We start from the raw sequence: 24,136 nt of genomic DNA on the forward strand, positions 1-24,136 counted from the left end.
TTACTAGTTGCTGGTTACTGTAATAGGGATATTGACATTTAGTCCAACTGGTCTACTACAACTTTCCCCAAACATATTTTCCTATCATATAGCTCTGTTTTGCTGCACAATGCAAATTTTGCCTAGGCATAGAGTGATATTGGGGATTCTAGCCATTTATCGTGTCACATTAGTACAAAGGTTGGTTTCTTTACTTCCTGTACCTGTCTTGTCTATTTTAAGAAACCAGACTAGTCACAAATATTATGCTGTGACTGCCTCTTGTAGTACTGTAAAAAAATAGACAAAAAAGGAGATTGCAGCCCCAAACCGATGCCCGTTAAGACGAGCTGGCCCTGTGTTTCTGCCACTGAATTTGCCCCCTCTGAGGCAAGGGGTCGCAAATGCAGTGCTAGGGGTTGCAAGGGGCGAGCCAGGGGTCGCAGCTGCGACCCTTGGAGACCCCTAAATGACGTCCATGCCCCCAACCACCTTCTGTTGTCCAAGTCCCTCCCTTCTTGTTGCATACTGATCAGCACTCCTTCCATAATAAATCAAAAAAGCAATATGACAGGGTCAGAGTGTCATAGACGCCAATATCTCAGCAAATGTAGTGCTCTATACTACAAAGCAAGAACTATCAGGAAGTTCAACATTTGACATGGCCCACTTGGTAGATAAAGATATGTGGCTGACTGCTCCCAAGACCAACCAACTGTTCAGGGGCTGAGGGTCATAAATGATAAATGGCTGTGAAATGTACCATACCAGAACAATTTCCACAAGATTAAAGGAACGCTGTGCCTGGCAAACTAATTTACTACCCACTTGGTTTGAGAAAAGAGATCAAAGTACTAAGCCCAAAAAAATATTATGCTCAACCTACTCGTTTACCTTCAAGCATTAATACTTTTTATAGACTGCGTGCAAACATAGGATACCCAGGGCCAGTAACAAAATATTTTCCATTGTCTACCCATTCTTCAGTCTGCATTTCCACAAGCTCCGTTGTCCTACTGCCCCCTCCCACACCCCAAAACACCTTCCATCCCTACGTGTTGCATGGCCAGCCATAAAAACAAGCATTAGCTTTGCCAATGTCTTTTAGCCATACTGTTCAGCAGCATAGCTACCACTGGTGCAGCAGGTGTAGTGGTACTGAGACCCACAGCCCTGTGGGGTCCATTGAACCCCGATAATAGCTATAGTTCACTACTCTAGCAACACTCAAAGGGACCGTTTTCTTTGCACTGGGACACACATGGCATCCTTGCTAGGCTATTGGGAAAACAGCCTGCATGTACCCCAGGTAGGAGCACCACAGTCCTTCCTTCTTTTCCATTTTGATTTATGGAAATAGAAGAACTGACATTGTAACAAATGAAGGCCATTGTGACGCCATTATTAAGCCGAGAAACACAAACAATTAGCAATACCAGTTGCTTATGCCTGCACCAAATTTTAAACAATGAAGACAACGTTGTCATATGCAGTATTATTAAACGGATGGTGCCAGTGTCTGTTTAAAACTGCATAATTCAGTTGTGCATTAGTGGCGCACCCAGCCCCCAGGCGGTTTAAAGCATAATACAGCAATTAATGTGTCACCCAAGTGCCTCTAATCTCCAGATCAAAAAGCAAAACATCGCACAGCTAATTAAAATAAAGTGGTCCGATGTTTCTTTTTTATTCACCTTCAACAATAACTGTAATTGTTGCACGAGGTAAGTACACTCAAGGCGCACACAACAGCTATTTTTAGCCTGTTCTTCTCAGGTTGATGTGTCCAATTACCCTAACATCAGATAATTCGGGGAACCCACGAATGCTTTTTGAATGTACGTCACTCTGTCGAGCCGAGTGAAGCAATGCGTAATTAGCGTCTCGCGATACCGCATCATTACTGTAGGTGAAGTGGCGTTTTCTTCCAAATGTGCAATTTTCTGTTGGAACTTTTTAAGTGCAGGTTAGGAGCGTCATATCACTTGCTATAAACAAGGGCAATGTGCACTTTAACAGTAAAAAGCTGTGCATGCCACTGAAAGTACTTGCTGACAGGCAGCACTTAAAGCAACTCCCTGGGCCATACCTTTCTATATCTTACAGACAAGTCGAGGGGAAGCCCTGGGGGCGTTACAGGCACGGACTCTGGCATGTGCCCTGAACAAGAGGTGCGAAATTCTTGGATTTTGCTTTGATGAACTTCCTGAAGTTAGCTAAATGCGGGTAAAGTTTTTTTAAACAACATTGAGATTAAAAGAAATAGGCTTTTGGGGAAGAGGGAAACAGCACCACTACACTCTTTTGTGTGTAAAAGGCCACTTTATTGGAAACAGGTGCACTTACAAAACAATTCCCTGGCCTCATGCCTCACAAAACTAAACGCCTCACTATACATCCAATTTTACCTAACCAAAATGCCCCCCTCTCCCCTACCCTCCCCCCTTTTCCTTAACCTTGCAATTCGTTAATACAATCTTCCTTTTTGTAACGCTTTCTTTGTTGAATCCGTTTTGTCACCTTAATAGTCTCTTGCTGCCACCTCCCCATTGAACCTGCAAGTCTCCAACCCCTAATGCCAAATTTCCTGTCTTTGTTGTCCTGCTGCTGTCCACTCATTTCCAATCTGAAAGTGTCTTGTCAGATTTGCTGTCCAACCGCGTCACCTTCCACAAAATGGTGACCTTCTACAAAATGGCCCCCTATATATTGCTGAGCCCACCGGCCAAAACGGCGCCCGTGGGCTGTACCAACTTCCCCAAACCTCCCGAGGGGGAGACCTCATACCTTTGGCAATCCCCCCACCCCCGGGACCCCCTGAAAGGCAAAAAAATGAGAGCTAGCTTTTCATATATGCTTCACAATTTTGATCGATGATACTTCCTAATAAAGCACTCAATCGATAATAAAAAGACTCAGTACATTTAAATAATTGTTTTGACTCAGCCGTAAGTCAATTCACAGACAATCGTGTGTAATAGATTTTCATTATAATAGTACACATAGAACACAACGAAGAGAAAGATAGAATTCCAATTAAAAACAGACCATTTAATAGTAAATATGTCATGAAAATGATAAGAAAAGAGCTTTTGAAAAAAATTATTCCCAGTGGATATATGGGGAAATCAATTCAAAGTAGTCCTTGGAGAATTCCTGAAAAGGAAGTCAAAATGGATCTCTGCATTGATTGGCCTGGTCAAGCTTTCTATGTATAGCAACAGAATCACTCTGGTGCAAATCAGTCTCGTGCAATGAGATAAGATAAATAGAACTTCAGGGGTGTTGAGCACTGGCCCTCGGTAAACCACATTCAATTGGTCTAAAAACGATTGGGGCACGATAAAGGGGCTTGAGACTGTTGATGCCTGATGTGAGCATATGGGATGCACCTGAAAAGGGGATCTTCATGACAGTTACTCATGCGCTGGTGACGTGCAGTGTTTTAATAAAGTCAAAGTAGTAAAAGGATGAATTGAGTTCAAGAAAGTCACATCTGCCTTCCTTTAGTCTTCTGAAACCCTCAAAGATTGTTCTTGCATTCTGAAAAAAGGCAAAGATTCTGCAAAATTAATTTTCAGTGTGAAGTAGAATTTCTTAAAGTTTCTTTGTCCCACTAAACAAAGACTGATTGGAAGTGTGTGTTGGGTCTCCGCAATGCTGCCTTAGGTTAAGGTACTTATTGTGGTAGCTCACCACTTAACTAGAATGTATCTTTTCATCCCAAGTAATCTCAAGCATAAATAAGTAAGTTTGTACAAGTTCTAGATCCTATCCCACACAATTCTTTAGCAAAATGAATTATTTAGTAGAGGTACTCCGTCTACAGACAGGGAGCACACTCCCATTTTTATTACAGGAGCCGAAGCAGGGTTTCATCCTCAGAGAAAACAAAAAAAATGTTCTCTTTTTTTTTTTCCACGGAGGCTTTTTTTGGATCTAGGTTTCTCAGCATAGGTTCTTAAAGTGTATAGGCTAGTTTCTCATTTTTACATACTGCTCACCAATCCTACCTGCCACTAAATTGCCCTTACTCCCATTTGCTTGACACTATGTTTTCATTCTTAACCTGATTACCTCAGGAAAAGGATATTTTATAGCGCCACTCACAGTCAAATTCCAAGATTGTGTAGTCTTCCCACTTTACTCCTTTGTAACCAGGTCTGTCTCACAACAAAGGAATTCAAAATCCTTCCACTCACAGGGTATCTTGGAATTTAAACAGGAGCAGATGTTGGAAGGCCACTTTACCTTTCTGAAAGGGTGGGATCCGTGCAAGAAACACGTTCAGCTAATATTCGGCTTTGTGTTGAGCAAATGGTCTCAGTGAGGCTATTTATAAAAGGTAATTGTATGTCTTTCCAGCCTGAAAGGGATCATTAACCCATTCATTCACTCTGGTATCAGAAATAGGAAGTGTTTTATCTCTTTTGTTTCAGAAACTATAAGATAAATGCATTCTTCTTCAGGTTTGATGATTTCAGATTTTTCAATATAAACATTGTAGTCACCAACAGGCCTATTTTAGAAATACTATGCAAAGATGTATTTTTAAGAATAATGAAGCTTATGCGTGTGCCTGTCAGATATTTGTGTGATCATTCAGGCAGCACTGGCTGTGAGGAACATTACTCTACTTGACAAACATATAGCTTACATATAGATAACAGGGTTGCCATAAACTATTTAACTGATAACCTCTGTCCCCACTCATTGGCAGCCTGGTGGCCAGTCACAACATAAGGCACTGCAACTGAGGCTGCACCCATGGGAAGGAGCACAGAATGCATGTGGTTAATGCCTGTTCAACATGTCTCAGGCCACAGAAAATCCAAACATAAAATGCCAGAGGTCCAAGAAATAAAAATTAGTAGCAGGTCCCCTGGAGGCAGAGAGAATTTATAATAGCAACAAATTAGTTTTAAAGATATTTTTGTATCTTTGTCTTTCAATGCATTGCCCAGACAATTATATTTCACCTTCTGCTCCCCAGTTACCTTTTTAAAAAGCCACTTGCAGTTTTGCTCCGTATCAGTACTCTTGATAATATATTAGTTTCCTTATTGTCCATACATATCAGTTTATTATAAAACTGCATTGACTTGCATTGTTATTTTCCTGATTTTCATCACATCCGTCTAACGAGAAACTGAGCGGCTTGAAGGCATTTTGAAGCCATTATCTGAGTGTGAGTTACCTGAACAGGATTTTGTTGTGTTATGTGATTGTCAGAGACTGTTAAACCCCCATCCCCACAAACTACAGAGAAATTATCAGACCAACACATTGACACAATAATCTTGGCTACAAGCACAAATAAACTCCAATGGTACAGCATGACCTGCTGGTGCTGAGGCTATGAAACATGTATTGTGAACTCCTAATCATTAGGTAATTTATGAGAAGAGTACTACACATCACATCCAGTCGTGGCTGGCGACCGGGCAAAGTGGTGGGACGGGGGAACAAACCAAAATAAAAAAAGTATACATATAAAAAAAAATTAACTTAACTGGTTGCCCGCGCACCGCTGCCGCACTCCAAGCACACGCTCCCAGTCTGCCCTGCTCCAATCATGACGCTGCTCAGAGCAGCATTATGATTGGCAGGAGCACTCCAACGCAGACTGGGTGCCCCGGCTGTCTCTCTCCAACTCAGCAACATAGTGCCTGGTTGGAGAGAGCCCTTGTGCACATGTGTGTTTGGCCGGCCCGAGAAGGCTGGCCAAACACACATGCGCACTGAGGGGAGTGCTCTGTGTACTCCCCTTGCTGCTCGTCACCCCCATGGCCCCTCCCCTTTAAAAATAAAACAATAATAAACAAGGTTTATTGTAGTTTTATTTCTAAAGGTTTGCAACACAAGACCAAGGGGATTTAAGATGATCATACATTCTGTCCATTAATGGAGACAAGATAAGTCATTGAACCACTTCAAGTCGTATATAAAAACGTGTATCGAGAATTCATAGTCAGATCATTGGATTAATCGAGTTTCTGTTGTTGTGACTAACAGCATAAATGTAAGCAAATTTGAACTCACCCGTAAACCCTGTAAACCTGGAAGTCCACCTTTTCCTTCTGCGCCTTCAGGACCCTAAAATGCGGACATAATACAGCATCACCTGATTAATTAAGTCCGTAGTCATTTTTCTGGAAACTACAATTTCGATTTTGAGCAAGAAGTTTCTTTAGCAGACAAATTACATCTTTAAAACTTTGGTTAAACATTTGAGTAAATGCAGATATGATGCTTTTGACATTATCCAATCACAAAATTATTGTTGAGTAGACCTAAGTTTGAAAATACATTTGAGACATTCGCGGCCAAATTATTGAATTTATATCACAATTTAAATGAACTCAATAAAATATTCTTTGAGTGAAGCCTATGTGGGATGAGATGAAAACAACCGGCCTACTTCAAAAGGTAAAACACAACAGATAAGTGGTTTATATACATAAGCTAAAAAGGTTAAACAAGTCATAAAAAATGTATGATTATCAAAATATGCATAATTTCTTCAGACCAGGTCAATACACAGATAAGTGGTCACCTCTTTGAAACAGAATCAGGTTCTAACTGACCTTTGATAGGTTCAAGAAAAAATACTGCATGTAAAATACTGATGTGCTTTAGAGAAGTGATGGTTCTACATCGAACTTCAGAATGCAGCTTTTTCTGTTACTCGACTGCTAATTTTGAAAACAAGAGATGTCCCTGATTTCTCCTCTGCACCCTACCCCTCCCCCCTATTATTTTCGGGATGGCATTTTGCCACACACATTACCTGCGATTGTCCCATCCGTATGCCGTCACAGGGTAGCAGTTTGTTGATCAACATAGCTAGCCACTCTGCACAGTTTGGCCTACCAGAAATGGGAATCACCATTAATAATTTTGTGCCCGTTTGACAAATCTCCATTAAACTTTACAGACCTAGCCTGCCTTCTACGTTGGCAGAGGATGCAAAGTTTCATGGTGATTGGTCAAGGGGGTGCAAAGATAAAAAAGGGGTCTCAAAACTTGTTTTTCCATGGGTGCATTTTCTATAGACTTTTGTATCTCATGTAGCATGGAAATGGCTGAATGGATTTACATGAAATTTGGCAGGATTAGACAGTATGGTGCACAGATGATCCTTTTGGATATTACAGGTAAGTAGGGTATGTATTTGTTAAGTTACAAGGCATTTTACCGTAGCAATATCTGTGGCTACTGGATTAGTGCAACATTTTGCTGTATTTTGTGGACGTGCCATGGTACATAGCTATGACAAGTCATTATGATATTGGCTAAGGACTGTATTTACAAAAGTTAAAGGCTGCCATGTTGTTTCTAAGTCCACTTTGCCTGTGTTCTGCATTTCACCAATAGATATAAGTATGAGGTTTCATATTTTTCCCCTACCTTTTACCACTTTCCTAAAGTGGTAATAGGTAAGGAAAGATATTTATAATTTGCTATATATATTCTTTTTTAAATGTACGGAGTACCATGATTCTGCGTTGGGAGTACCATGGTGACAAAAATAAATTAAAAAATAGATATGATAAAAAGTTAAAAATACACTGTAGAGCATTACATTTTACACATATGGGCCATAATTGCGACTTGGGTGGATGGAAAGGGCGTTCGTCAAAGTCCGGGATCAGGTTACCGCCAGTGCGGTCTCCTTCCCACAGCCCCTATTATGAGTTTCCCGCTGGGTCAGCGGGCAGAAATAGAGTTTCAACCCACTGGCCCAGTGGGAAACAGACCACAACATTTAAGCCAGCTCCTAATAGAGCCGGCAGCAATGTTGTGGTGCATGGGGTGCACTAGCACTTGTCGCGCTTTTCACTGTCTGCAAAGAAGACAGTGAAAAGTGCCATGGGGGCCCCCGCTCTGCCCATGCCAACTGCCTGGGCATTACAGGCACCCAGTCTCCACCAGCCTTTACATAGTGGGGCTACTGCCATGTAATCGCCGGGGGAGAAGGGACTCATAATCCCCAGGACAACGCTGCTTGTGGATAAGGACCGCCAGCAACACAAGCCCCCGACAGTGGAGGAGAAGTGGCCTTGCTGGCGATCCGACCGTGGCGCAACCGCCATGTTCGTAATGTGGCTGTCAGACCGGCACCACGGCCCTGGCCGTCTTAAGACCGCCAGGGTCGTAATGAGGCCCATAGTGTACTACAGTGTATTTTCTACCTTTTACATATTTAAATCCTCACTTAAAAGTCTATGGTGTACTATGGTAATATCTTCAAATTACCGCACTATTTAAAATATGTTTTAGAAAAATGCACAGTTCTCCCTATATTGCTGTAAAAATATACATAAAATTATAAAAACATTTCTCTACCTATTAACTATTTAATAAAGTGGTAATAAATTGGTAACAACAATAAATCCTAATATGTACCTAGATCTAAGACCCTAAGCCAGAATGCAGTGAAACACAGAATGCAAACAAAATGTGTGGAAAACCACATGGCTGCCATTTACCAGTGGCATATACAGCCACTAGCCAATCACATCCTGCCTTATCTTGCGCATGTACTGCGGTATAACACAAACTTACCATTGTATGCTGTAGCACAATATTTAACTTCTTAAAAAATATATAACTTTAAAACTACTTACACTATTCACACATACTACCAAAAAGTATGATTTTCACCAAACAAAAAATTTTCCTGCCACATCACATCTACATCAGTTTACACACTTTCATGCTATGTATATTTTACCACATTCCACTGTATACCACTATACTCTGCACCACACCACTCTGCACCACTCCATTCTACTCTACTATGCTCTACACCACTCCACTATACCTCACTCCATTATACACTAATCCACTGTACACCACTCCACCCTATGCCACTCCACTACACGCTAATCCACTGTACGCCAGTCCACTGTACCCCACTCCACACCACTACACTATATGCTCTCACACTCTGTGCCACTCCATTTTATGACACTGCAGTGTTGGACTTCCAATCTATGCTACTTCATTGTTTAAATGTATGAAACTACACTATTCCTCACTCCATTCTATACGTGTCTCTACTCTATACTATTTTGCTGTACGTCACTCGACTTTAACACTTCTTGTGTACATTACTGCACTGTACCCCACTCCACTGTACCCCTTTCCACTGTATAGTACTCAACTATGTGACAGTCTACACCACTCCACTATGTGCTACACTATATGCCAATGCACTCTTACACTGCACGCAACTCCACTGTACAACACTCTATGGTCTTCCACTGTAAGCCACTCCACTCTAATATATGCTATTCCACTGTACGTGACTCCACTCTATGCCACTCCACTCTATGTCACTTTTCTACTCCACTGCACTATATGCCACTCTACTATATGCCACGCCACTCTACGACAGTGCACTGCATGCTATTACTCTGTACATCACTCAATTCTATGCCACTCCACTGTCTCCTGCTACACTCTAGGCCAATCCACTCTATACCACTCCAGTATACTCCATTCTACTGTATGCCACTCCAGAATATGCCACTCCACTGTATCCTACTCCACTCTACGCCACTCCACTGTATGCCACTCCACTCTAGCACACTCCAGTGTACACCACTGCACTGTACACTACTCTACTGTATGATACTCTACTGCATGCTGCTCAACTGTATGACACTCCACTATATGCCACTCCACTGTAGGCTACTACACTATACCCCAATACACTCTACCCTATTACACTGTACTCAGCTTCATTGTACAAAACTCCACTCTATGCTATTCCACTCTATGCTACTCTAAGAGACACTATTCCACTGTACTCCACTCCACACTACTCAACTCTACAACAATCCACAGTATGCTATTATACTGAACATCACTCCTTTGTACTTCACTCAACGCTTCTTCACTCTACTCCAATACCCTCTGTACCCTACTACCATGTAACCTATTCCACTGTATGATGCTCCGTTCTACAACACTCTACTGTACTCTATTCCACTATATGCCATTCCGCTCTATCTCACTACACTGTACACCAGTAACACTCAATGTTATTCCTCTCTACACTGCTCCACTGCATGCTATTCCACTGTATGTCATGCCACTCTACACCACTCCAGCTATGCTAGTCTAGTGTATTCCACTACAGTCTACTCCACTACATTCTACATCACTCTACATTACACTTCTCAACTGTATGCCGCTCCACTGTATGCTATTGCACTCTACACCACTCCACTCTACTTCACTCCACTCTATACCACTCTACGACACTATACACAACAACAGTACATTTTATGACACTCTCTTTCACTGTACTGTACCACATTCCACTTAATAATACTCTACTCAACAACAATAAACTATACGATTTTAAAAAAGTTATTAAAGATAAAAAAAACTTTTAAACCTTTGTTATAGTTGAGAACATTTATTTTTTCTTTCTATATAAACCAAAGTTAAAATACACAAACATTAGAAATCCTTCAATTATGAGAAGCTAATGTGGTGATGAAGCAAGATGGCAAACGTGTAGTGCCTATCGCTGCAGGCTTCCTCCGGGCTCTGTGTGAACATGTGGTGAATCCGTGAAACTAGTGGCAGGAGGAAGGGAAAGTGGAGAGGCTGTACGATGTTTTCTCTGAGTTGCTCTGGGAGATGCGAGGTTTAGTGTGCTGTCTCACTGTCCGGGAGGCCGGCACTGGACAAGGCTCCCGGGTGTCATCTGCATCGTCATGGATCACCTCGGGGAAAGCTTTCCTTTTCACAGCTCCAGTGGTGTGGGCCAAGTATTGCAGCAATGAGCATTTCTGAGGCGGTTGAAGCACCTGAGGATAATATGGCGCCAAAAACTGCTTGCTGCACTAGAGACAAGATTGATAGCACAGTGCCTGGAAGATGGCTGGTGTGTGGTGGGTGGCCAAACAAGGAGTCAAAACAGAAGCGGGCTATGGGGGCCCCGGAAGGTAGGCGGGCTGTAACAGGCTCTTCAAAACACAATAAACTTGTTGATATTGCTCCTAAAACGTCAGATTATACAGATCATGATGCACACATGCAGTGTGAGGGACTGCAGCCAGTTATTACGGAGTATTTCAGTGCTGGGGGACAGGCCAGTGTAGGCAGGATGTAGGACCCTCACCCTGGGGGAGCGCAAGCAGAAACTGTAAATTGTATGGGACAAATAGCTAATCCTCTGACAGCCACAAAAAGCAGGGAGTGTGTATCTGAGGAAGATGTGGCACCAGGTAGGGGATCCGCAGAGTATGCAGATAATTCTCCCCACTGTAGGCCCTACCAAAACTCAAGCTTTTGGTGGATCTGAATCCCCTGAGACAAGTGTGGAAGAGACTCAGCTGCAGATTGAGGCTGAAAAAGCGCTATTTGAGGAAAGTTGCTTGGGAAAGGCTGAATCTGCACTCTGCTTGAGTGACCTGGGTAACTCCTAAATGATGGGGGGAATCTACAGTGCAAAGAGGGGCAAATATGCTGGTCACAATAATGGCCAGGGCCACCTACTGGATGAAAGCGCTGAGGGGGGTTGTGGATAGCAGCACTAAGTTGCATACCCAATGGGGCCCATCAAAGTTGGTAATGGAGGAGATGCAGGGAAGAGTGGCAGGAATTCCAATCTGTCTCGAGAGGAAGGAGACAAGTTCTATTCGCTCACTGATGGTTCAGAGACTACCAGCAGGTGCCCCAATTTAAGTGAGGATGAAGCCAGTCTGTCCTTGAGAGTGGAAGCAGTCTGTCAACGGCACCTGGGAGCACTTTAAGCGGTGGAGACTTCGTAGACCGCTGAAAGTAAGATTTTCTCCAATGGCAGAGGAAGATAAAACACGGCAGGAAGTAGCAGCCCCGAAGTGGGACTATTCAGACACAAAATTGCTTTATCAAGAAGGAAGTCCTGAAAATTCATCAGTGTCATCATGCAAAGGGGAGGGACCTGATGATAGTGACTTTGCTGCCAGTACAGACAATTCAATGCTTCGACTTATCTATGGTACAATAAAATAATTGCAGATAGAAACCCAGGCAGAGAGCCGGAGGGCTAGGTTGGCTACCAAACATCTCCAGGGAGCATTGAAGAAGGTGTCCGAAACCTGAGGAGAGACTGAAGAGAAGCTCAACTCGATTGAAGGGAGAACCTCAACAATGGAAGCAGAAGTGGAGGTTTTGAAGGAGCACGTTGAGTCTCAGTGTGGGCAACTTTCTGAAATTATGTGGAAGTTGGAAGACTTTGAGAATCACCGGTGGCAGAATAACTTGTGCTTCCTTCAGATTAAAGAGGGGGGGGGGAGGCAAGGATATCCGGGCATTTATGATTGGCCTCCTGTGGAATGCCTTTCCACGACTCATGACTTGAGACTGGGAATCCGAGGTTTAGAGGTATACAGGTTTCCATTAATGTGGAAAAATCAGGGTGCTGAGGCAAAACATCCAAGAGCAAGGTTGCTTTTCTGTTTGGCAATTTCTTACTAAGTCAAGCCATTTTTTAAAAAGCCCACCCTGATGCTCAGAGATGCTTTGAGGACCACTCCTTTTTTTGCGCCCTAATTTTTACCAGGTCATGGTGGAGCACAAATGGAGGCTGAGACAATTAATTAAACCTTTTCAAGAAGTTGGGGCAGAAGCCTTTTTATTGGCCCCAGCACATTTGAAAACTGTATTCAAGGGCAAAATCAGAGTTTTCACACCCAGGATTTTGACTAAAGAGTATTTACAAGATTTGGCCCCTCTGAAGTTGGAGTGTCTACAGGATGTTGGCATTTGACGGTGGTTGTCCTGTTGGGGCTAAGACATTTTAGTTATGCTTCTGTTGTGATTGGAGGGGGGTGGTCTTGCTCTGCTTTTGTATGAGGCAGAGTAAGAGGATAATTATGAATTAAGGTATATTGGCCCGCTCCCCGGGGGTTCCAATGCTAGATGCTTGATGAAAGATATCTAGATTGTAATGGGTAGTAGCAAAATAATTCGATTTATAGGCAAGCTAAATGGGTTGCAGAAGCAAAAAGGCCTCCACACCCCCTTCAATTTCTTTTTTTTCTCTTTTTGCTTAGAAGAATGCTTTTTGTAATCAGATGATAAGGTATTTTACACATTGGTGCTGGTGGAGGGAGCCCGCAGTGGCACTCAGGGGAGCCATCACTCAGGCTGCGGTGGACCTGATTGCTTCAGGTGGTGGGGGGCAGGAAAAAAGGTTGGGGTGGAAGGGATGGGCTGGGGGAGTAGGAGACGGGGGTTGAGGTGGGTAGGGGCAGAGGGATGTAGATAAAAGAGATGATTGAGGAGGGGAAGGAGGGGAAGGAGGGGAAGGAGGGGAAGAAGGGATTAGCTACAGCAGTTTAAGCAGAGGAGAGATTCAGTCACAGCAGGGATGAAGAGTGTGTGGGTAGCTGAAAAATGATGGCTTATTTAAAGGGCATGCTTTACAGTGAGAATTGAATTGGGTTGATCTTATTTATGTCCGGGCCTGCTCACCTGTTGGATCGTATTGGAATTATTGTTAAGCTGCGTATTGCTGCTATAAATCTATGTGGCTTGAATGATGGCCCAAAAAAGAATAGCCGAGGATTTGAAAACTCTGAGGGCAGACATCTGTAGTCTCCAGGTAATGCATATAGATTATTCTAATTGGTATTTATTAGAAACTCTTGGAATGAATCTTGTGGTTAGTACCACACAGAACACTAGAACTAGGGGGGTTGCTATGCTTGCTAGTGGCAAGGTGTGTGGTTTTACCCACTGTACGGCAGACAAATATGGCAGATTAGTTATAGCAGAATGCCAAAATAATATGGGGCGATTTAGTTTATGCTCACTGTATGGTCCGGTATCATACAACCCGGAAGTATTAGAATTTTTAGCAGTGGTACTAGCTGGCTGGCCTGCTCCCTATGTTGTGTGTGGTGACCTGACTTGTAATGGATCCTGGAATGCCTTGAAGGGGACTGCAGGACTTAATTTTGGCTGATATGTAGGCTGTAAACCCTGGGTCTTCAGCGCCGTCCGCAGTTTGCAAAAGGAGATTGGCCTGGTGAATGCCTGGCCTAAGCTGAATGCGCCGGATCCTGGGTATACATATTACTCGGCCTCCATGGCTCAGTAGCCCGTCTGGATTATTTCCTCTTTTCCCCTGAGTTTATAACAGGGGCACGTTTAGAGTTATTGCTGCGCCTCATGTCGGACCACAACCTTTTGGTAATAGAACTCTCCATTGAGGGGTTTAGAAGGAGTGGTTGGAGTTGGTCCTTCCACCAATATGTAGCATAAGACTATTTGGATATCTGAATTTTTGGAATTTAATAGGGACAGTGCCCCAGCAGAAATTGTATGGGACACTCTGATAGGTGGTGTCCGTGAGGAAACTTTGAGGTTTAGTCTTAGGCATCAGAAGCAAACTCAATGCTTAATCAGGGAACTACATCAGAATTTCAGTGAGGCGGAAGCCCAGCTTGCCTCAGGAGTAGCACAGGGGTCAGACCTTGATGTCAACTTGCAGCAGGTTGCAATCGGTAAGTGTGCAATTACCGATATCTCAGCCAAAAAGGCAGCAGAAAAGTTTTTCTCTAGGGGGTTGGAATGTTACAAATATAACCAAAGGGTAGGACACCTTTTAGCTGAACATACTCGCCAGAAGGTGGCTGTCGGCCTTATTAGGGAAATAAGGGATGCACAGGGCAGGTTGGTATCGGACCCTGGAGATATTAGAGAGGTTTTTTGGAAATACTATGAAGAACTTTACAGTCTATCCCCTTTAGGGGGTTAAACAATATATGAATGTGTTTTTGGGTAATGTGAGATTAGCTAGAATTACCCAGGGGGAACATGAGGGCCTCGGGCAAAATGTACTATTGAGGAGTTACAATCTGCAATCCGAGAAATGCCCTCTGGAAAGGCTGTGGGGGTTGACTTGATTCCTTTGGAGTTTTACATGACTTTTAGTACAGTACTTCTTCCGGTTATTTTGGAACTTTTCATTCAAGTGCAATAAGGTCGCAGCCTGAATCCTGGTCAGTAGCTGCTATGGTGTTTTTTTTTTTTTTTTAAAGAAGGGAAAAGTTCCTCAAGACTCAGAGTAATATTAGCCCATAACATTAATAAATAGTGATGCCAAGATTTATTCCAAAGTTCTGGCTTCTCGGCTGAGCTCTATTATTAGTAAATTGGTTTTGGCAAGCCAGCATGAATTTGTGCCAGGGAGAGACACCAACGACCACATTCATACGGTTATAACACCGTGGCATTGACCCTGTTGGATGCTGAGAAAGCATTCAAGAGGGTCAATTGGGAATATTTGCTAAAAGTCATGGGTTCATTTGGGTTGGGTGGAGTGCTTTATCAAAGCTGATCAGGCTATTCAGGCTATTAATAATAGACCTGCTGCTTAACTGCAACTGATGGGAGGACAATGTTGCATTATACATATTGGAAGAGGTACTAGGCAGGGACTTCCTTGCTTTCCAAGGCTTTTTGCGCTATACATTGATTCCCTACTTTGCCAGCTAGAAGCTAATCTGACCATATTACCATTACGGTGCTACCGCTGGGATAAGATAAGCTTAGCTTAAGAAAATGATGTAGCAGTTATAACAGCTAACCCGGATGTAGCATTGACAAAAATTAAAGCTGTTGCTTGTAAATTTGGAAAGTTTTCAGAGTACTCATTGAATAGTGGTAAAACACAGTTGGTGGTGAACAGCCTCACATCTACTCAAGATGCCGGAACAGTAGAATATGCAATGTATTTGGGGATCTGCATTAGTGCTAAAGTGGACTAGATAGTCAAGTCAAATCTGACGCTGATTATGGGGAAAGTGAAATAGGATTTCATTAGATGTAATAATTTGCATATGTCCATAATGGGCCTGTGCAATATTGTTAAAATATTACTCATTCCAAAAGTTCTTTATCTTTTTCAGGCTGCTCCTCTAGATTTTGAAAGGTTGTGGTTTGCATCTATGGACACTTTAGTTATAAGGTGTATATGGTCATATGGAAAGATTGGGAGGGCGAGTAAATATTTGACCTTACCCGGGGAAAGGAGTCAATGGTCCCTGTAGAAGATTATACCAGAAGGCCGCTGCCCTCCGAAATATAAGGCCTCTTGTGGTAAGAAAGGAGGAATGTCAAAGATTTGCAAATCATATATCAAATATTTATGAATTGCTATTTAGCTCAATATGGAATGGTAGCTTGCTAGTGTTGAGTGAGCCCAGCTTTACAAGAAAGTCAGATTTAAGCTGCTGAAGACCGCGTTCAGTAGCTGGATTTCTTGGTGGGAAAAAACTGGCCTCAGTAGGCTTAATCTGTACACCCGAGTAGGGGATCTTCGGGACCTGTATGATTTGGACCACAAAGGCTTTTTCAAGTACCTCCAGACACATAACCTTTTACATAAGAAACCTGGTGGGCTCGGCTAGGTTCTTTAAGTTTCCTCTTAAAGAGGTCTTGACATGGGTTGGGGAGTGTTCAATAAGCCTATTATTCTCAATACTTAGTTCTGAAAAACCAGATGACTTAGAGTAGTATAATAACAAATGGCAATTAAGAATTAATATGAACGATTATGGCTTTTATGAATTTCTTGAGCTCACTCATACTATACTCTGCTAGTCGGGCTCCAGGTACAACACTATAAGATGATCTTTGATTTATATGTTACACCTGCAAAAATTGCTAAGTGGGGGGGACAGAGGGGGTGTATTGTCTGCAGTGTCAATGTCCCGAAGAGGATCTGTTTTCAACTTGTACAAGGTTTGATCTGCTGAAGGTCGACATGACTACATTTCTGAGAGAAGTGTTGAATTATAATCTAGAATTTACTCTGAGAGTTAAGCTCCTAGGGCACAGGAAATACTGGAAAGTATAGAGAGAAGGTCGTTTATCTTTATTGTGATGGCTGTATGTCATATTTGCATAGCTGCAGTGTTAGACCTGACAGCCTTAGGGTAGTCACCCCTAACTTTTTGCCTGCCTCCCTCCTCGTTTTGGATACTGTTTTGCTGGTTTTTAGACTCTGCGCACTTTACCACTGCTAACCAGTGATAAAGTGTATATGCTCTCTCTCTGTAAACATGGTAACTTTGGATCATACCTGATTGAACTATTTAATCTACTTATAAGTCCCCAGTCATGTGCACTCCAGGTGCCTAGGGCATATAGATTAAATGCTACTAGTGGACCTGCAGCACGGATTGTGCCACCCACTTAAGTAGCCCCTTTTCCTTGTCTCAGGCCTACCATTGCTAGGCCTGGGTGTGCAGTTTCACTGCCACCTCGACTTGGCATTTAAAAGTACTTGCCAAGCCTAGAACTCCCCTTTTTCTGCATATAAGTCACCCTTAATGTGTGCCCTGGGTATCCCCTAGAGCAGGGTGCTGTGTAGGTAAAAGGCAGGACATGTACCTGTGTAGTTATATGTCCTGGTAGTGTAAAACTCCTAAATTCGTTTTTGCACTACTGAGAGACCTGCTCCCTTCATAGGCTAACATTGGGGCTGCCCTCATACACTGTTGAAGTGGCAGCTGCTGATCTGAAAGGAGCAGGGAGGTCATATTTAGTATGGCCAGAATGGTAATACAAAATCCTACTGACTGGTGAAGTCGGATTTAATATTACTATTCTAGAAATGCCACTTTTAGAAAGTGAGCATTTCTTTGCACTTAAATCCTTCTGTGCCTTACAATCCACGTCTGGCTAGGTTTAGTTGACAGCTCCTTGTGCATTCACTCAGACACACCCCAAACACAGGGTACTCAGCCTCACTTGCATACATCTGCATTTTGAATGGGTCTTCCTGGGCTGGGAGGGTGGAGGGCCTGCCCTCACACAAAGGACTGCCACACCCCCTACTGGGACCCTGGCAGACAGGATTGAACTGAAAGGGGACCTGGTGCACTTCTTAGCCTCTCTTTGAAGTCTCCCCCACTTCAAAGGCACATTTGGGTATAAAACAGGGCCTCTGCCCTACCTCATCAGACACTTGCTGGAGAAGAAACCGGAACCAGAAACTACATCCTGCCAAGAAGAACTGCCTGGCTGCTCAAAGGACTCACCTGTCTGCTTTCTACAAAGGACTGCTGTCTTGCTGTTGCCCTGCTGCCTTGCTGAACTCTTGTCTGGCTGTGAAAGTGCTCTCCAAGGGCTTGGATAGAGCTTGCCTCCTGTTCCTTGAAGTCTCAGGACCAAAAAGACTTCTTCCTTTCACTTGGACGCTCCGTGCGCCGAAAATTTCGACGCACAGCTTGTTTCGCGGCGAGAAAAACGCCGCACACCGACGCTGATCGACGCGACGCCCTCGGGACGATCGAGACTTCGACGCACAACCTCGCAAGGACAAAGCCGCTCGACTTTCCAGGAGAAATCGACGCGACGCCCACCGTGAGTGCGAAACTTTGACGCACGGCCTCGCAAGGACAACGCCGCCCGACTTCCAAGGAGAAATCGACGCGACGCCTGCCGTGAGACCAAACTTTCGACGCACGGCCTCGCAAGGACAACGCCGCCCGACTTCCAAGGAGAAATCGACGCGACGCCTACCGTGAGATCGAAACTTCGACGCGCAGCCCCGCAGAACGACGCGCAGCCGGAAAACAAGCAGGAGAATCCACGCACAGACCCGGGACATCTGGTAATCCCCGCGATCCACAAAAAGAGACTGTCTGCGCTCCGGAAAACGACGCCCGACTTCCCCGCGTGGAAAAGACCGACGCAAGTCTGTGTGTGCTGAGGAGAAATCGACGCACACACCCCTTTTTCCACGCATCTCTTCTCCTGTGGCCCTCTGAGGAGATTTTCCACCAGAAACCAGGTACTTTGTGCTTGAAAGACACTGTATTGCATTCTAAAGACTTAAGACACTTTATATCACTTCCCTGTGATATTTCTACAATTTTCCATTGCAACTTTATTCTTTTTGACCTACAATTATCCTGATAAATATTATATATTTTTCTAAACACTGTGTGGTGTAGTTTTGTGGTGCTATATGGTGGTATTGTATGATTTATTGCACAAATACTTTACACATTGCCTTCTAAGTTAAGCCTGACTGCTCGTGCCAAGCTACCAGAGGGTGGGCACAGGATAATCTTGGATAGTGTGTGACTTACCCTGACTAGAGTGAGGGCTTTTGCTTGGACAGGAGGTAACCTGACTGCCAACCAAAAACCCCATTTCTAACATTGGTGATCAGCGGTGAGGATAGGACTTGTATTTGTGCAGTGACATACAGTAGCTAAGTATCTCACTACCTACCCACAGTTGAAGGTCAACTTGGTTTTTATCTCTTTTTGAAAATCCGTTTTTTCCTGACAATTTTCAAAAACTAAATCCTCACTCAACATGTCTCTGACTGGGTCTCAGACAGGGGACTTTGACCTAGTCCAGTTGGATACATACACGGTCAAACAACTAAGAGGATTCTGCAGGGCATTGAGGGTACCCACCCAAGGGGCCTCCAGAAAGGAGGACTTTCAAGTGGCGCTGAGGGCCTGGGCAGAAGCCCATTTAGAGGATGATGAGGAAGGGGAGCCAGAAAATGGCCCCTCAGAAGGATTTTCACTATCTATGGATGGTGTTACCACTGCAATTGTGCACCCTTCCAGACCAGGGAGCAGTGTCTCCATGCAAAGCCTGACCGCAGAGGAAAGGAGAGAGGAAAGGGAGTTCCAATTGCAAATGGCAAAACTGAAAATTGAGGCGCAACAGGAGGAGAGGAGGGCAGAAAGAGAAGCCAAACAAGCTGAGGCTGAAAGAGCAGCCAAACAGATTGAAGCTGAAAGGACAGCCAAACAGATTCAAGCAGAAGCTGAAAGGGCAGCCAAACAAGCAGAAGCTGAAAGAGCAGCCAAACAAGTGGAAGCTGAAAGAGCTTTGGCTGAAAAGAAACTATTGTTGGCTCATGAACTGAGTCTCAAGGAGCTGGAGATCAAGGCAAGACAGTCTGAATCCAGCAATAATGGTGGCAGCATACAGACAGGACCTGCTGGAGAAAAGAAGGTTCGTATACCCAAAAATGTGGTGCCCAGTTTTGTGGTGGGAGATGACATAGATAAATGGTTAGCTGCTTATGAAGTTGCACTAAGGGCTCATGAGGTTCCTGAAGGGCAATGGGGGGTAGCTATGTGGGGTTATGTGCCGCCATTGGGGAGGGACACACTTCTCACATTGGATCCACCGGATCAAAACACATACCCACTCCAGAAAGCCACTTTACTTGCCAAGTTTGGGCTGACCCCTGAGGGATACCGTCAGAGGTTCAGGGACAGCACCAAACAAACCACACAAACATGGGTAGATTTCTTTGATTTCTCTAGTAAGGCACTGAATGGATGGGTGCGGGGCAACAAAGTAGCAGATTATAAAAGTTTATATGATTTGATCCTGAGAGAGCATATGCTTAATGTTACTTATACAGATTTGCGCCAGCACCTAGTGGATAGTAAGCTGACTGATCCCAGGAAGCTTGCTGAGGAGGCGGACCTCTGGGTTAGCACCAGAGTGTCCAAAAAGGTACCTGGGGGGGACTCCCACAAAGGTGGTCAGGGTTCCCAACAGAAGAAAGAGGGGGGAGATAAACTTACAGATAAGGAACTCTCTAAAGGCCCCCAAAAGAATTCCCAGGGAGGGGGTGGCAACCCTTCCTTTTCCAAATTTGGGAGAAAGCCAGGGACATTTGACAAGTCAGGAAAATCTAGCCCCAAATGCATGGAATGTTACCAATATGGTCACTACAAAGGCGATCCTCAGTGCCCCAAGAGGGCACCGTCCACTACCGGACAGGCACCTGGGTTGACTAGTGTAGCACTCGGGGGGGAGATGGACCCAACTAGCTTTGGGGAACAGGTAGAGATTTCCCTAGTGTCCCTGGGAGAAGGAGAAATGGTGCCCAAGGCCCACATGCCTAGAAATACTTCCAAGTACCGGCAGTGGGTCACCATTGATGGGCAGAGGGTGGAGGCTCTGCGTGACACAGGAGCCAGTATGACTACTATCAAGAGTCAGCTGGTGTCAGCAGAGCAGATAATGCCTAATACATTCCACCAGGTCAGAGTAGCTGACAATCGCGAGAGTCACCTACCGGTGGCTCTGGTTCCCTTTGAGTGGGGGGGGTCTCTGGTACTCTGAAAGTAGCTGTGAGTCCTGCCATGCCTGTAGATTGTCTGTTAGGCAATGACCTTGAGCACACTGCTTGGAAAGAAGTGGAGCTCAGGTCTCACCTGGAGATGTTAGGGTTACCTGAGTGGGTCTGCATGACCACACGGTCCATGGCTGACCGAGAGGGAAGTCAAGGGCATCTGGAGCCTGGAACGATGGCCCAGAGAGCTGCCAGGAGGAGGGACCAGGGGTGCGGGAAACCGGCCCCCGCTGTTCCCACAGTGGCTGACGGGGCTCCTGAGGAGGAGGCTTCCGAGCCAACTGGGGAAGACATCGCCGCCCTAGGTGACTTACCTGAGCTTGCTGGTTGGCAAGTTGAGGGTGGACCCACCAGGGAGGACTTCTGCAAGGCGCAGAAAGAATGTCCCACTCTAGAAGGTTTGAGGAAACAAGCCTCAAACCAGGCAGCCGGCGACGCCTCTGGCGATCACCACCTATATTGGGAGAATGATCTCCTTTACAGTGAGCCTAAGGTTCCGGGCTTTGGGGCAGCACGTGTGCTGGTGGTCCCCCAATGTTACCGAACCTTCCTACTGGGTCTGGCTCACGACATTCCCCTGGCAGGACATTTGGGGCAGGGCAAGACCTTTAACAGGCTTGTCACCCACTTTTATTGGCCCAAAATGAGGACACACTCAGACAAGTTCTGCAGATCCTGTCCTACCTGCCAGGCCAGTGGTAAAGCAGGAAAAAGGGTTAAAACCCCCCTGATTCCACTTCCTGTCGTTGGCACCCCCTTTGAAAGGGTGGGCATCGACATTGTTGGCCCCTTGGACCCCAAAACTGCCTTAGGCAACAGGTTCATCCTGGTTTTGGTGGACCATGCCACCCGTTACCCAGAGGCAATCCCTCTAAGGACAGTAACTGCACCGGTGGTGGCCAGAACCCTGATGGGGATATTTACCCGTGTGGGGTTCCCCAAGGAAATAGTGTCTGACAGAGGCACTAACTTCATGTCCGCATACATGAAGTCGCTGTGGGATGCGTGTGGTGTAACTTACAAGTTCACCACACCCTATCACCCCCAGACGAACGGTCTTGTGGAGAGATTCAACAAGACCCTGAAAGGCATGATTGGTGGCCTTCCTGAGGCCATGAGGCGTAAGTGGGACGTCCTCTTACCATGCCTTCTCTTTGCTTACAGAGAGGTCCCCCAGAGAGGGGTAGGGTTCAGTCCCTTTGAACTTCTCTATGGGTACCCTGTCAGGGGACCCTTAAGCATTGTCCAGGAGGGATTGGAGAAAGCTCCAAAGGCACCCCCTCAGGATGTGGTCAGCTATATGTTGGCCCTCCGCAACCAGATGACCCGCTTCTGGAAAGAAGCCCAAGATAACCTTGAGGCCAGTCAAGAGGTGATGAAACAATGGTATGACCAGAAGGCCACCCTGGTAGAGTTTCAACCTGGAGACAAAGTGTGGGTAATGGAGCCAGTAGAGCCCAGAGCTCTCCAGGACCGCTGGTCTGGCCCATTTGAAATAAAGGAGCGGAAAGGGGAGGCCACTTACCTAGTGGACCTCAAAACCCCTAGGAATCCCCTAAGGGTGCTCCATGTGAACCGACTAAAAGCTCATTGTAAGAGGTCGGAGATCAACATGCTTCTGGTCACAGATGAAGGAACGGAAGAGGAGAGTGAACCTCTCCCCGACCTCCTCTCTGCCCAAGAAGGTGATGGGTCAGTAAGCGGGGTCATTCTGTCTGGCACCCTGACTCTAAATCAGAAAGGAGACTGTTATGAGCTGTTGGAGCAGTTCTCCCCCCTGTTCTCCCTTACTCCTGGGCTGACCCACCTCTGTGTTCATGATATTGACACCGGTGACAGTCTCCCTGTGAAAAACAAAATTTACAGGTTGTCGGATAAGGTGAAGACCAGCATCAAGGAGGAGGTCTCCAAGATGTTGACTCTAGGGGTCATTGAGAAATCCAGTAGTCCCTGGGCCAGCCCAGTGGTATTGGTCCCTAAGGCTACTGCCCCAGGTGCGAAGCCAGAGCTCCGGTTCTGTGTGGACTACCGGGGTCTCAACTCAGTCACCCGGACTGATGCTCACCCCATCCCCCGAGCTGATGAGCTCGTGGACAGGCTAGGCGCTGCCAAGTTCCTGAGTACGTTTGATCTTACTTCAGGGTACTGGCAGATCGCCCTGACTGAGGGGGCTAAGGAAAGGTCCGCCTTTTCCACCCCTGACGGCCATTACCAGTTCCGAGTGATGCCGTTTGGATTAAAAAATGCCCCCGCTACCTTCCAACGGTTGGTTAACGGGGTCCTGGCTGGCAAGGATGCCTTCTGTGCAGCCTACCTGGATGACATAGCTGTCTACAGTTCCAGCTGGGAGGAACACCTGCTCCACCTCAAGGAGGTGCTTCAGGCCCTGCAACAGGCAGGCCTGACCATCAAGGCTAGTAAGTGCCAGATTGGGCAGGGTTCCGTGGTGTACTTGGGACACCTAGTAGGTGGTGGCAAGGTGCAGCCACTCCAGGCCAAGATCGAAACTATCAAGGCCTGGCAACCACCTCGAACCCAGACTGAGGTGAGAGCCTTTTTAGGCCTCACCGGATACTACCGCAGGTTTGTCAAGGGCTATGGTACCATTGTGTCCCCCTTGACAGAACTCACGTCCAAGAAGCAACCTAGGTTGGTGAATTGGACAGAGGCTTGTCAGAAAGCCTTTGACGCCCTAAAGGAAGCCATGTGCACGGCCCCCGTGCTCAAGGCCCCTGACTACTCCCAGGAATTTATCGTGCAGACAGACGCTTCAGAGCATGGCATAGGGGCAGTCCTAGCACAGCTAAATGAGGAGGGCCAAGATCAACCGGTAGTCTTTATTAGCAGAAGGCTATTACCACGGGAACAGAGGTGGAGTGCTATTGAAAGAGAAGCTTTTGCTGTGGTCTGGGCCCTGAAGAAGCTGAGGCCCTACCTGTTTGGGACTCACTTCCTAGTTCAGACAGACCACAGACCCCTCAGATGGCTCATGCAGATGAGGGGTGAGAATCCAAA

General features: G+C 45.3%; 1 protein-coding gene across 1 annotated transcript in view; it reads right to left on the reverse strand.

Annotated features, from left to right (window-relative positions):
* COL22A1 (collagen type XXII alpha 1 chain) overlaps positions 1-24,136 on the reverse strand; it is a 900,581-nt gene that overhangs the window by 313,450 nt on the left and 562,995 nt on the right. Inside the window, exon 23 of the mRNA XM_069220797.1 lies at positions 6,022-6,075. Coding sequence (XP_069076898.1) covers positions 6,022-6,075 — 54 coding nt within the window. The remainder of the gene's footprint in view (positions 1-6,021; positions 6,076-24,136) is intronic.

Source organism: Pleurodeles waltl, chromosome 2_2 (assembly GCF_031143425.1).
Source record: "Pleurodeles waltl isolate 20211129_DDA chromosome 2_2, aPleWal1.hap1.20221129, whole genome shotgun sequence".
NCBI lineage: Eukaryota > Metazoa > Chordata > Amphibia > Caudata > Salamandridae > Pleurodeles > Pleurodeles waltl.